The sequence below is a fragment of the Zonotrichia leucophrys genome, chromosome 5 (genome assembly GCF_028769735.1).
Source record: "Zonotrichia leucophrys gambelii isolate GWCS_2022_RI chromosome 5, RI_Zleu_2.0, whole genome shotgun sequence".
NCBI classification, from domain to species: Eukaryota; Metazoa; Chordata; class Aves; order Passeriformes; family Passerellidae; genus Zonotrichia; species Zonotrichia leucophrys.
The window spans coordinates 48,076,340-48,088,086 of NC_088175.1; the positions used below are offsets into that span (position 1 = coordinate 48,076,340).

The 11,747-nt window shown below is 63.5% G+C and overlaps 4 protein-coding genes across 5 annotated transcripts; 2 read left to right on the forward strand and 2 right to left on the reverse strand.

Annotated features, from left to right (window-relative positions):
- Positions 1 to 3,957: 3,957 nt before the first annotated feature.
- BTBD18 (BTB domain containing 18) lies at positions 3,958 to 5,553 on the forward strand. The gene is made up of 3 exons (XM_064714918.1): positions 3,958 to 4,112; positions 4,414 to 4,550; positions 4,666 to 5,553. The coding sequence occupies exons 1-3, from the start codon at positions 3,958 to 3,960 to the stop codon at positions 5,490 to 5,492; spliced, it is 1,119 nt and encodes a 372-aa protein (XP_064570988.1). The 3' UTR covers positions 5,493 to 5,553.
- Positions 5,554 to 5,570: 17 nt separating this feature from the next.
- Positions 5,571 to 6,846, reverse strand: SELENOH (selenoprotein H). Of its 2 annotated transcripts, none has more exons than XM_064715254.1 (5): positions 6,734 to 6,846; positions 6,223 to 6,437; positions 6,002 to 6,147; positions 5,816 to 5,929; positions 5,571 to 5,747 (listed from the first exon to the last, which is right to left on the reverse strand). In XM_064715254.1, the coding sequence occupies exons 2-4, from the start codon at positions 6,372 to 6,374 to the stop codon at positions 5,829 to 5,831; spliced, it is 399 nt and encodes a 132-aa protein (XP_064571324.1). In that variant the 5' UTR covers positions 6,375 to 6,437; positions 6,734 to 6,846; the 3' UTR covers positions 5,571 to 5,747; positions 5,816 to 5,828. The 2 variants fall into 2 exon arrangements, with proteins under 2 accessions (XP_064571324.1, XP_064571323.1); XM_064715253.1 differs by having other exon boundaries at positions 6,223 to 6,399; positions 6,734 to 6,783.
- Positions 6,847 to 6,929: 83 nt separating this feature from the next.
- Positions 6,930 to 9,123, reverse strand: TMX2 (thioredoxin related transmembrane protein 2). The gene is made up of 8 exons (XM_064715252.1): positions 8,900 to 9,123; positions 8,448 to 8,508; positions 8,173 to 8,286; positions 7,968 to 8,044; positions 7,788 to 7,894; positions 7,641 to 7,706; positions 7,401 to 7,530; positions 6,930 to 7,303 (listed from the first exon to the last, which is right to left on the reverse strand). Exons 1-8 carry the CDS (start codon positions 9,086 to 9,088, stop codon positions 7,166 to 7,168), a joined length of 882 nt encoding a protein of 293 aa, XP_064571322.1. The 5' UTR covers positions 9,089 to 9,123; the 3' UTR covers positions 6,930 to 7,165.
- A 164-nt stretch (positions 9,124 to 9,287) lies between these two features.
- On the forward strand, positions 9,288 to 11,685 carry MED19 (mediator complex subunit 19). The gene is made up of 5 exons (XM_064715256.1): positions 9,288 to 9,513; positions 9,799 to 10,055; positions 10,148 to 10,244; positions 10,325 to 10,419; positions 10,543 to 11,685. The coding sequence occupies exons 1-5, from the start codon at positions 9,315 to 9,317 to the stop codon at positions 10,603 to 10,605; spliced, it is 711 nt and encodes a 236-aa protein (XP_064571326.1). The 5' UTR covers positions 9,288 to 9,314; the 3' UTR covers positions 10,606 to 11,685.
- The last annotated feature ends 62 nt before the right edge of the window (positions 11,686 to 11,747 follow it).

Sequence of the window (11,747 nt, forward strand, 5' to 3'; positions counted from 1 at the left end):
CAGGTAGGATCCCAGCCACAGCTCATCGTCAGTGGTGGAAGGGTTCCCGTTCCCTGGGAGGCAAGGAAGTAACGCCAGCCCAGCCCCATCGCGTGTTCCCGGCTGCTCACCTGGGAGAAGTTCAGGTCCCCCGAAGGTTTTCTGCCTCGTCCCTGGTCAGGCACCTGGGAGAACCGTGCCTGCTCCTGCCTGCCAAGCTCTTAGTGAGATAATGATAGAGAAAAAGAGCTGGGGACGGTTTTGGGTGGGACAAGTGATTCCTGGGGTAAATATGCACTGGGAGGCAGGGAGGATGTGATAACAGCCTGAGGATGGAGGTGTGAAGGACGTGACCCCGAGCTCAGTGGGGATTGGTAAAGGTGGTGCAGAAAGGTGCAATAAGGTGAAATGGGATTTGATGCATACAAAGGGCACATCTAGGGAGATGATCTGGGCGTAGGACCCCCAAACCCTCCCTGCTGTGTGGTTTGTAAACCATCCATGCAGCTGGCAGCAGAGGGAGAGCTGGTCCACATCTCCCAGGAAGGAGAGACCTCTCCATTCCACAGCAGGCAAGTGAGACCTTCTCTCTGCATCCCTTCATCCTCGTTGTCACCCAAAACGAGCAAGCTGGGCCCCCTGTCAGCCTTGTGTCTCGAGTGAGAACAGCTCCCAGATTAGAAATAATCCCCGTCTGCCCTCCGTTCCCCTTGGCCCACACAAAGAGGAAGGTGGGTCCATCCCCTGAGTCTCAGGGACAAGGAGGGAGAAGAAGTGCTCTCAAAATTTCTTCTGGGAGGAAGAGTCCTCGCTCACCTGACACCTCCCAAGGGACAGCTCTCCCTAAGGGAAAAAGCATCAGAAACACTTTGCTCCGCCATCCCAGCACCAATGACACATCCTTCAAAGCCTCTGCCTGGGCAGTTGGGGCAGCAGGGTCTCAGAGGTTCAAGCATGGTCCCAGCACAGCCACACCCTCCCTCTGCCATCCTCAAAGACTCAAGGTGCTCTAGCAAACACAGCTCTGACACTGGGCAAGTGCCTCCTGTCCCCAGGACGGAGCTGCGCAGCGTTTATCCAGGCCCTGGCCCTGCCCCAGCCCTGCCCTGACAGCTGGAACACCCGGCAGTACATGCTGACTTTGGAAGGCAGGCTGGACCCTGATCCTGCAGCTTCAGCTCACTCTGCAGCAGATCACACTCTTGTTCCACTATAACTCCTGGGGCAGAGGAGCCTGTCCCACTGCGTTCTGGGAAGAAGAGAGATGTGTTCCTAGCATGGGAAAGTTCCCCCTCTTTTACAGTAATTGCTTGTAATAACATCTTGCACATCCCCTTTCATCCTACAGCTGATGCCTTTCCCAGATGAGACGCCCAGAAGTGCAGCTGCCACCGGAACAGAGCAAGACAATTTGTTTACAAGGCAGGCCTGAGCTCCCGGCGGCCGAGGGCAGCAGGAAGGGGAGGCTGCCGTCTCCAGGTCCACGGAGGCAGCTCAGGGGATGGCCTGCATTGTTCCAGGTCAGGATAACAAGGCCCTTCCGCAGCCCTTTCCTATGGGAATCCCGACAGGTCGCTGTCCCTCCCTGCAGGAGGGGAAGTGCGGCACCAGGGGGGTGAAGCCACTCATGAAGGGGGAGAAGGAGGGAAGCGGGGCCTGAAGGAGCTTTCCAGCTCCAACTGGAAGATGCCAGGCCACAAAGCAAGCCTAGAGCCCACCCTGACACCTTCCCAGTGCAGCTCCATGTGCTTGGTGTTGTCCCTCCTTCCCACCAGCCTCCCACCGTGTTGGGCTCTCCCATGCCCACTGACCATCCTGCTTTCAGCCTGGCTGCATCCTATCGTGCCCTCAGACTGTCAAATTCCTGGTACATCTTTTGCCCAAATGTACACTTGACTGAAGCATGCACAGAAATCTCCCTCCCTCCCAGCCCCACGAGGATCTATTGCCACTTACCGTCTCTCCTTCCTCTCCTTTCCCAGCCTCAGATCTTGCCTTCATCCATCCCTTTTGCCGGTGTGCAGGGTCCAAGGTCCCTCTGGAGAGCAGGGACTCAGAGGCAGGTCCTGTCCTGCAACACAGGCAAAGGCAGCATAGCTGAAAATGATCCTGGCTATGAGACTAGAGATGGGAATTTCCCTTCTCTTACAGAAACTGGCTCAGAAACTGCTGATTTGAGGTCTTGGGAGACACTGGAAAGACGAGATTTGTCCTGTGAGGAGGCCTCTCCTCCTATCAATAGCAGAGGGAGCTTGAACAGCCAGCACAGTTTGGGCCTTGCCTTCCCCTCTGCAGTGAATCCCACCGGGAGATAAGCCCTGCTGGACATTCCCAACCCTCTGAGTCACCCAGGGTTGTGCCCAGCCATGAGCCAATGGCCAAGGACACCAGGTGTGCTGCACGTCTGCAGCCTCTGAGCACCTGAAGGTAGACAGAAGGATTCAGGGTCTGACAGGTTTTGCAGTGAAAACTGCAATTCCATACTTTTTTCCAGGAAAATCTGGTAGCATAAATGGAGTTTAGAGAGAGGGACCAAAGGCTGCTGGTAATTTTTCCACTCTACATTATTTGGCTTTGGATACTAGTGAAAATGACACTCATAAAAGGCCTCTTTTGTGTACCTACAATGGGAGTGGTTGCTCACTTGCCAGTTCAAGTATCAGTGAATTTTAAGGGCAGACAAGGCCACTGGTGGGGAGGGGAAGCAGCGCTGCAGCTGTTGGGGTACACTGGAGTGGGGGCTTTGCCTGGCAGGGTTTAGTGCTGGAACATTGAAACCCCAGCACCCCAGCCCTGCTCGCTGGAATGTGGGTGCCCCTGTCCCACTGTGGTCCCACTCACTGTCACAGGGCACTGCATGGCATCTGCATCCAGGCACTCCCAGTGAGGTCAGGCTTTCCAGGCGACAGCTCCGATCATTGTAATTCCAAAGGATTGCAAGGAGTGGGGGAGGAAACATCTCTATTTTCCTTCTATTTTTATGAGCATATGATAGCACTTTGATATGAAATTACTTGTTTTGCTGCATCCCTTGGTATTCCGGGCTGGGCTCCAAGCCACCGGGGGCAGTGACAGACTGCCAGTGACCTCAAAGGCCGCTGGCCCAGGCCTGGCACCAGCCACTTTCCTCCTTGGTTTGTGTCCATTTTGCAAAAACAGAGAAGAAAAACCACCCTCACATGTCCAACCAGATGAAAATCCCTCTGCAAGACCACATTTGAAGACTTTGTATATTTAAACTCTATGGCGACATTTAGGCTCCTGTCCTTCTGCAGCTTCTGAAACTTCCACCCACTTGGGTTGTTTGTATGAACAGCCACTGTCTCCAGGCGATGGGGATGGATTATAATCTTTGTTCGTGTATGTGGAGTGACTGACGCAGATGTTTGTACAATGGGTGCTTTATAAAGTGACAAAATACTTTCAAACTAAGTGGGCAGCATTGCCTGCTTGAAGGATGCCTTCCAAAGGCCCATCAATCCTCCCCTTCAGGAGCCTGGGGCACGAAAACACCGATCCTCACACGAGAGGGCACAGTGGAGCCTGAAAATCCAAACCAAGGTGCATCGCGGGGCTCTGAGCCCTCGAACCCGGAGCTGCTCCAGACAGCACCTTTCCCATTATCGACCTCGTGTTCTTCGGTGCCACCACTGGAGTGACCACAAGCAGCCCTGGCCTGGCTGTCGTGTCCGTGGCCCGATGCGGATGACAGAGGGATGAGGGGCACCCAGGCTGCCCTCAGCGCAGCCGCCATCACACGGCAAACCCCGAGCGGTGCCTCCAGCGCCTCGGCAGAGAGGGGGCACCGCGGCTGCGGGAGGGCTGCGGGAAGGGGTCGGTCACAGCAGGCGGATCTGCCCCGAGCAGCGCTCCCGCTGCCGTCCGATGCCGCCTCAGCGCGCTCCCCGCCACCGCCACCACACCGTTCCCGCCGCGCCGCCATTGGCTGCCGGGGCGCCATTGCCGGCGGGCGGGACAATGGGTGGGCCGAGGCCGCCGCGCCACGTGAGGCCGCGGGCGCGAAGCGAGGGCGCGCAGGGCCCCGATCCCGGTCACCGCCCCCCGCGTCCGCGCCGTGAGCTCGGCACTCACCCTCGGGGCGATTCGGCGGCGGCCCGCGCCCCCCTCGGCAGGTACGGGCGGGCCCGGGGCGGCGGCGGGGCCGGGCCGGGGGCGCCTCAGGGTGCAGCGGCCTCACGGCGCCCGCTGTGGCGCCCCCTGGCGGACGCGCGGAGGTCGGGGCGGCGGGGCCGGGGCGGACACCGGGACAGTGCGGGAACAGTGCGGGGACAGCGCGGGCACAGGGCATGGGCACACGGGGCTCTGCAAACATCGGCCCCGCCACATCCCAGCCCCAAACCATTGTGACAGCCCAAAGAGGGCAGGCAGGCGCTGGTCCCCGCGTCCCCAGCACGGCGCTGTGTGTCCCTGCAGGACGGCCATGGGGTCTCCCACAGCCTCCCCGCAGCTGCTGTACCGCAGCACCCGCCTGCTGCGCACCGCCTTCCAGCACCTCCACCAGCAGCAGCAGCGAGCCGACGTCTTCTGCGATGTGGTCCTGTGGGCTGAAGGTGAGCGGGCAGCACCGCCGAGGGACCTGCGGGCAGGGTCTCTGCAACCCCCCTAGGAAACACTGGCGTGAGCAGGAAGGGCTGCAGGGCAGTAACAGCCACTGTTGCTTTGCAGGCGAGGCAGTGGTGGCCCACTGCAGTGTCCTCTCCGTCTGCAGCCCCTTCTTCATGGAGCAACTGGGCCGGGAGCTGCCCCCCCAGGGTTGCAGGGTGGTGCTGGAGCTGGCGGGGCTGAAGATCGGGGTGCTGCGCAAGCTGGTGCGCTTCTTCTACACTGCCGAGCTGGAGGTCACGCAGGAGGAGGTGCACGAGGTGCTGGCGGCCGCCCGCCGCCTCCGTGTCACCGAGCTCGAGTCACTGCAGCTCTGGGGAGGACGCCTGGTGAGGCTGGGACCCCAGCGGCAGCTCGACCGCTCCTGCCTGCACTCCACTCAGGAAGTCTCCCCCGTGGTGGCACCTAGCACAGCTGAGCCTGGCAGTGCCAGCTCTGGGGTGTCCCCCCAGAAGCAGCCACAGTCTGTGGGGCCCTCACAGCCCAGCCCCATCGGGCGGATGAGGCTGCGGAAGGTGGAGCGCTGGGGGTGCTGGGAGGTGGTGCGGGAGGCGCAGCCCCACCCTGTGCCTCCCCCAGTGCTGGCAGGGGATGTAGGGGGGACAGAAGCACAGCCCCCCCAGGATGAGGATGCACGGGAGCATCCGAGCAAGTGCTCCCCACCCTGGCAGCCCCCCAGTGCAAACGGGACACAGCAGCGTGGGGACTCCCCTGTGTCCCCACAGGGCTGCCAGCAGGCAGCACCCCCAGGGACCCCAGGAAGTGACACCAAGGAGGAGGAGGAGGAGGTGGATGTGGGGACAGGGGAGCTCTTCCTGCCCCCTGGCACAGTCTGCCTCTGGCCCAGCCCCTCATCTGAGTCAGAAGAGGAGGTGGATGTCCTCACCTAGGGGAGGTGGCACTGCCTCTCCCCCACCAGTGCCTGCACCTCTTGAGCTGTATGTCCTTGAAATAAAGTGCTAGAGCTATGCTTTGGAGTACTGAACTTTATTGAAGACTGGGGGGACAACGGGGTGTGGAGGGAGCCGGGGGTCTGGCAGTGGCAGAGCTGCAGCATCAGGGACGGGACTGGGGCTGGCAGGTGCCCCCCACTTGGTCTCGCCTCTTCATGGATGCTCATGCCGCCTGCACTGGTCCTGGCTCGGCTGTGGAGAGAAGGAAGTTGGTACCTGTTGTCCCATCCCATGCCAATCCCAATCCCATCCCTGCTCACCTGGCCATTGTCTCTACGCAATGTTGCTCTTCAGAGCTTCCACCACGGTCTCTGGCTGGGGAAACTTCAGCTTGCGGGGGGGGCCCTTCCCAATACCGCTCCACAGCTCCACGGCTGCAGAGACAAAGGAGATTTATGGGATCAGGGGTGCCGGGGAGCCCCCGCCGCCCCCAGCCCAGCACTTACTGCTGCCGTCCTCCTTCACCAGGGACACCTCGAAGCTGTTCCTGCGCGGCGGCCGGGGGTTGATGTCCACGGGCAGCTGGGCCATGGCCCCGCGCAGGGCCGCGCTCACCGCCGCCGCGTTGCGCCCGAACACGCGTCAGCTCTTGCTGCGGGGACACGGCGCTCAGCGACCCGGGGGCACCCCAGGGCCCCGCACCACCCTCGGCACCGCGGCCGCTCACCAGTGCTCGATCACCACACGGGGGCCGGTATTCCCGGGGCTGCCCTCATCTTGGGCCTCGGCCCGCGCCCGCTTCTGCGGGGCTCCCGCCGTCTCCGGTGCCTCGGCCGCCGCCGGCTGCCGGGCTCCGCGCTTCCTCCCGCGGGGAGCCATCCTGGGAGAGCCGAGGCGGTGGAGCCTACGCCGGAGCAGAAAGGGGGCTCCAGGAACGCCGCTCTGGGGTGGGAAGAGATCTCATGTACCCCGCTGTCAGGGGAGTGAAAGCTGGGTCCCTGTGGGGACACTGCTGTGGGAGAGGGCCAGTCCCCGGCGGTGCGCCACTGGGGGCAATGGGGGATCCTGCTGGGGAGGGCGGGAAGCCGCTCCGCAGGGATGGCGGGGCAGTGTGCGGCTGGGGAGAGTGGGGAAGCGGGGCCCCGGGGAAGGGGGGGGACAGACGCCGGGCCCCGGGGAAGGGATGGTGGGGGGACGGGGGACAGACGCGGGTCTGGGGCGGCCGCGCCACCTCCTACCTGCCGCTGGCACGTGCCGGGAGCGCGCGCCGCCGGGGGAGGCGGGGCCGGAAGGGGCGGGGCTGAGAAGGGCCCCAGAGCCCCCGGTGGGCTCCGGTTCCGCCCGCGCCGCCCCAGCCAATCAGAGCGCGCGGGCTCCGCAGGGCCCCGCCCCCATACGCGGCCCGGGACCGGCGACACGGACACGGACACGGGACACAGGCACGGCACGGACCGTTTATTGTCAGCGATGGATGAGAGCGAGCGTTAACCGAGGCGGGGCCCCTCCTACCGCCCTGCCCGCACGGGGCCGGGGGGCACCGCTGCTTTCCCGGGGCTCAGCCGGGACAAGTTCCCTCGGAGAGCGGCTCCGGGCAGGGCTGGGCAGGCCCGCGGGGCCGCTGCCACCAGGCTGATGGTGACACAGTGATGGGCGACAGTACAGGGCAGCTTCTACTTGTCCTTCTTGCTCTCCTGAGGCGCAGCCGCCGGCACGGCTGGGGGCTCCTCAGGGCCCTCCTCCCGCGGCTTCTGCTGCTTCTTGGCCTTCTGGTAGAGCTCGTTGAGGTTGAACTCCCGGATCACATTCTCCTGTGGCCAAGAGGTAGCATCAGCACCCCTGGGACCTCCCCCTTCTTCCCGGGCACAGGCCGCGCAGGGGAGCAGAGGGCTGGAGGGTCCCACGCACCTCAGAGAAGGTCCAGGACACAGCCCGGCCCTTCTTGTCGATCTGCGGCCGCCGCATGATCTCTGTCCCGCCCTGGAAGAGGATGAGGGTGGGCAGCTGCTTGGTGAGAGGCGAGGTGCTGACCTTGTACCTGTGTGAGGACAAGCCCACAGTGACCCTCAGGCAGCCTGAGGGGGCTGGGGGGGTCACAGGGACTGCCCCAGATCGAGGCCCTGCTTGCCCAGGCTGCACTCCCCACACCTGGTGCTGACGTCCGTGTACCGGCCAACATCCACCTTCCCAAACTGGAGTCCTGAGCAGTTGTACCTGGGCAGGATGGGGACACGTGAGGGACGCAGGGGACCACAGGCCCTGTTACCCACCAAGATTCCAGGGGGTGCCACTCACTTGAGAGAGAGGTCAGCGAAGATGGGGGCAAAGGACTGGCACTCACTGGACCAGTTGGCAAAGAACTCAACGATCCACGTCACCCGCTTGTCCTTCTCCAGCTCCTCCTGCCACAGGGGCATGGGCTTAGGGGGGGTGGGCAGAGCCCCCCAAAAGCCCCAGGGCTGGGGAGATACTCACATCTATGGTCTTGTCACTGAAGTACTTGATGTACTCAGGGCCCATGTAAAGGGGTGGCTTGCAGGTCATCAGGAACACTGGAATGACAGCAGTCATTCCTGAGCCCCCCAGTGCCAGGAGGGCCTGGCTGGGCCTGGGACAGAGCTCCTCCAGCCCAGAGCAGTGAGGGGGAGCCAGGACAAGGCAGGAAGATGTGCAGGCTCACCTATGCAGAGCGTGAGGTAGAGCAGCCCCATGCGGATGTCGAGGCGGAAGAACAGGATGGCGTTGGCCACTTTGCTGAACATGAAGATGTTCCCGATGTGCTGCTCCACAGTGACTGTGATGTGGAGACAGGAATAAGGGATGGGGCCAGATGCCCCCAGAAGGTTGGGGGTAACTTCAGGGAGGGCTGGATCTTGTCCTCCAGACACCCCCCCCACTCAGCTCCTTGGAGGAGACCCCATAAGCAGCCCCAGCCCCCCAAGTCCCCTGACTCACTAGAGCGCCGGTTCTTCATCATGACAATGGCGCTGAGGAACATGAGGATCTCCACCTCCCTCTGGCACAGAGAAGGGACAGCATGAGCTGGAAGCGCCCAGGACACCTTGGAGCCATGCCTGGCCTGGCATCACACAGGGAACTGTGGCCATGCCAGGCGCTACTGGCCCCAAGGCCCTGCCAGAGCCCTGAGCCCCCATCCCTCCCGGGGGAGAACAGCGAGCAGACGGGGCTGCCCTGCGGCAATGGGATCGACCAGTGCCTGGAGGCTCTCGGCTGTAGTGGAACACCGCAGAGCAACACCAGGGGCTACCGGGCATCTCCTCCCTCAGCCAGGCCGGAATGCTGTGAGAGCAGGAGAGGAGCCAAGACAGGGGTGAGGGTGTAGGGACAGGTCCAGGGAGAGCCCAGGGATGCGGGGACAGGCCCGAGGACAGGCCGCGCCGCCTCACCCAGTCAAAGTCACACGGGTTACCATCCTCCCGCTGCGAGGGCAGCCCACGGCAGAGCGGCGGGACCTTGCGCACGAGCAGGAAAGCGGCGGCGAGCAGCGCGGAGAGCGGGTAGTAGGGCTGGGCGAGCCATCGGCAGAGCCCAGGCAGCCCCCACAGCAGCGCCAGCAGCGGCGCCACCACCGCCATCTTCCCTCCGCCCCACTCACTGCCGGGGGCGGGGCCTCCCGCGCCGACCAATGGCGAGCTGCGAAGCAGCCACTCCTGTGCGGCGCAGACCAATGAGAGGAGATATAGAAGCGGCCAATCAGAAGGCTGGGACGAGTCTCCCATAGCAACGGGAGGCAGGCCGGTGTAGGGGCGGTGCTCGGTCAATGGCGGGGCGGGGCTGCCCCGCGCGGGGCACGCCGGGAATATGGAGAACTTCTCGGCGCTGTTCGGCGCGGCGGAGCCGCCGCCCGCCGCCGCCGCCGCGCTCGGATTCGGGCCCGCCAAGGCTCCCGGCGCTGGAGCCGCACCGCCGCCCGCTGCCTCAGCCGCGGCGCCGCCGCCGGGCGAGGACGCGGCCCGCAAGGCCGCCGCCGGCCCCTTCTACCTGCTGCGGGAGCTGCCAGGTGCGGGCGGGCCGCGGGGCGGGGCGTGTGCCGCGCTCGGCCAATCAGCGCGGAGAATCGCGGCCTTGGAGGGAACTGACAGCGCCAGGAGCCAATGAGGCTGCGGGGGCGGAGTCACGCAACGCGCGGTCCGGTGGGGAAGTGGGCGGCGAGGGGGTCCCCGGGGCCGGGATCCCGATGCTCGGGGGGTGCAGGGGGTCCCGGAGCCCAGGTTCGGCCGGGGAGAGGGGCCTGGGGTGTCGTCGGGGCGTTTCCCCCTTCCCAACTCTTCCCGCGGCCGCACAGGCACGACGGAGCTGACGGGCAGCACCAACCTGATCACACACTATAACCTGGAGCACGCCTACAACAAGTTCTGCGGGAAGAAGGTGAAGGAGAAGCTCAGCAACTTCCTCCCCGACCTGCCCGGCATGATCGACCTGCCCGGCTCCCACGACAGCAGCAGCCTGCGCTCGCTCATCGAGAAGCCGCCCATCTGTGGCAGCTCCTTCACCCCGCTCACGGGGGCCATGCTGACTGGCTTCCGCCTGCACGCCGGCCCGGTGAGCCCCGGGGCCTGGAGCCGGGGGGGTGGGAGGCACCCGGGGGGGTGGGAGGCACCCGGTGTGGCCTGACCAGCCCCTTTTCTCCACAGCTGCCCGAGCAGTGCCGGCTGATGCACATCCAGCCGCCTAAGAAGAAGAACAAGCACAAGCACAAACAGAGCCGCACGCAGGACCCCGTCCCCCCAGGTAAGGCTGCCACAGCTGCCCCCCTGCTCCCCTTCAGCACTGGCAGAGCATCGGCTCATCCGGCGCTTCTGCTTCTCCAGAAACCCCCTCGGACTCTGACCACAAGAAGAAAAAGAAGAAAAAAGAGGAGGATCCAGAGCGGAAGAGGAAGAAGAAAGAGAAGAAGAAAAAGAAGGTGAGTGGCAAGGCTGGGGTGCGGTGCCCAGCCCCTGGACCTCCGAGGGGCTCTGTGAATGGCCATCCCCAAGGGGCTGCTGGCCAGCAGCTCTCACAGGCTCTGTCTGTCCTTCCTCCGCAGAACCGGCACAGCCCAGAGCACCCGGGGGTGGGCAGCTCCCAGGCCAGCAGCAGCTTACGGTGAGGCCACGCCGGCGTCGCCCTGGGGATCCCCTGGCTCATGGGAACAGCCCCAGCTGACCCCAGGGACACTGGGGCTGGCCTGTCCCCCCTGGCTAAGAGGACACCCCTGCAGCCCGCCAGGACCAGGGGCACGGACTCTGTGGGTGCTGACCTCGGACTTTTGTACCTGAAGAACCTGGAGCATCAAAGCCTCTTTTTTAGTCACCTTTCGAAGTCTGCTCTGAGGAGGGGCTGGTGGCCGTGGCTGCTGTGACCCTCGGGTGCCACGGTGGAGCCCAAACCAAAGTGTCCCCGGAGCGTGCAGGGTGCCCTCCTTTGGATCCCAAGCCTCACCAGCACCCACGACACCTCCCCTGGAGCCTCTTTTCCCATGCCTGGAAAATCCTTACCTTCTGTGGCAGCAGAGTTTGCCTCAAGTCAGAGCCTCCCCAAAAGTGAGCCAGGCTCAGCTCTTACCAGACCCCCTTCTCTCTCCCTCGGGATGGGGGGGGAAGGCCAAGACCCTGAGGATCAGGAGCCCTGGAGGGGCTGCTCCATCCCTGGACACCAAACAAAGCACACGCACGGCCCCGGGGTGGCTCATTAAATATCCTTTTATTCCTTGTTTTTAAAATGGCTGATAATAATAAAAAACCCTGGCGTGGCTGTGCGGGGCCACGGGAGCTATTGCCGTAGAGAAAGAGTCCGGTAGTGCCGGCAGGGCTTTGGGGACAGGGAGCACAGGGCTCCTTGGCTGCGTTTTTTTGGCATGTGATGAGAAAATATTGCTTTCTGGGGATGCACCTGCCTCTCCCCCGAGCGAGCGGAAATAAAAACACCCCTGCGACAGCGAGAAACCTCCTCGGAATCATTAACAGAAATAAAAAAAGGCAACGAAACCAACAACCCCCCGATCACAGCCCCTGGGCAAAGAGAACAAAGAGCAAAAACTGCGCGTGGGGGACGCCGGGCCTTTGTGCCAGCTCGGGCTGGGGGTGTGGGGGTGCTGCCCCCACCCTGGGCCCCCCAAGGGGGCTGGAGGCTGCAGACACCACGGATCAGGGAGGGGAGTGTCCAAGGGTGGGTGCCTGGCACCCCCTGGCCCCCTCAGGGAGGGAACAGTGACACCCAGCACCTACCACAGCTCCTTCCATGGGTGCAGGA

Coding starts and splice junctions, on each gene's coding strand:
- BTBD18 (XM_064714918.1), top strand. CDS start 3,958: ATGGGTGGGCCGAGGCCGCCGCGCCACGTGAGGCCGCGGGCGCGAAGC. Junction 4,113..4,413: donor GCCCGCGCCCCCCTCGGCAG/GTACGGGCGGGC, acceptor GTGTCCCTGCAG/GACGGCCATGGGGTCTCCCA. Junction 4,551..4,665: donor TGTGGTCCTGTGGGCTGAAG/GTGAGCGGGCAG, acceptor GTTGCTTTGCAG/GCGAGGCAGTGGTGGCCCAC.
- TMX2 (XM_064715252.1), bottom strand. CDS start 9,088: ATGGCGGTGGTGGCGCCGCTGCTGGCGCTGCTGTGGGGGCTGCCTGGG. Junction 7,531..7,640: donor TACACGGACGTCAGCACCAG/GTGTGGGGAGTG, acceptor GTCCTCACACAG/GTACAAGGTCAGCACCTCGC. Junction 7,304..7,400: donor TGTCCTGGACCTTCTCTGAG/GTGCGTGGGACC, acceptor TCTTGGCCACAG/GAGAATGTGATCCGGGAGTT.
- MED19 (XM_064715256.1), top strand. CDS start 9,315: ATGGAGAACTTCTCGGCGCTGTTCGGCGCGGCGGAGCCGCCGCCCGCC. Junction 10,056..10,147: donor TCCGCCTGCACGCCGGCCCG/GTGAGCCCCGGG, acceptor TTTTCTCCACAG/CTGCCCGAGCAGTGCCGGCT. Junction 10,420..10,542: donor AAGAGAAGAAGAAAAAGAAG/GTGAGTGGCAAG, acceptor CTTCCTCCGCAG/AACCGGCACAGCCCAGAGCA.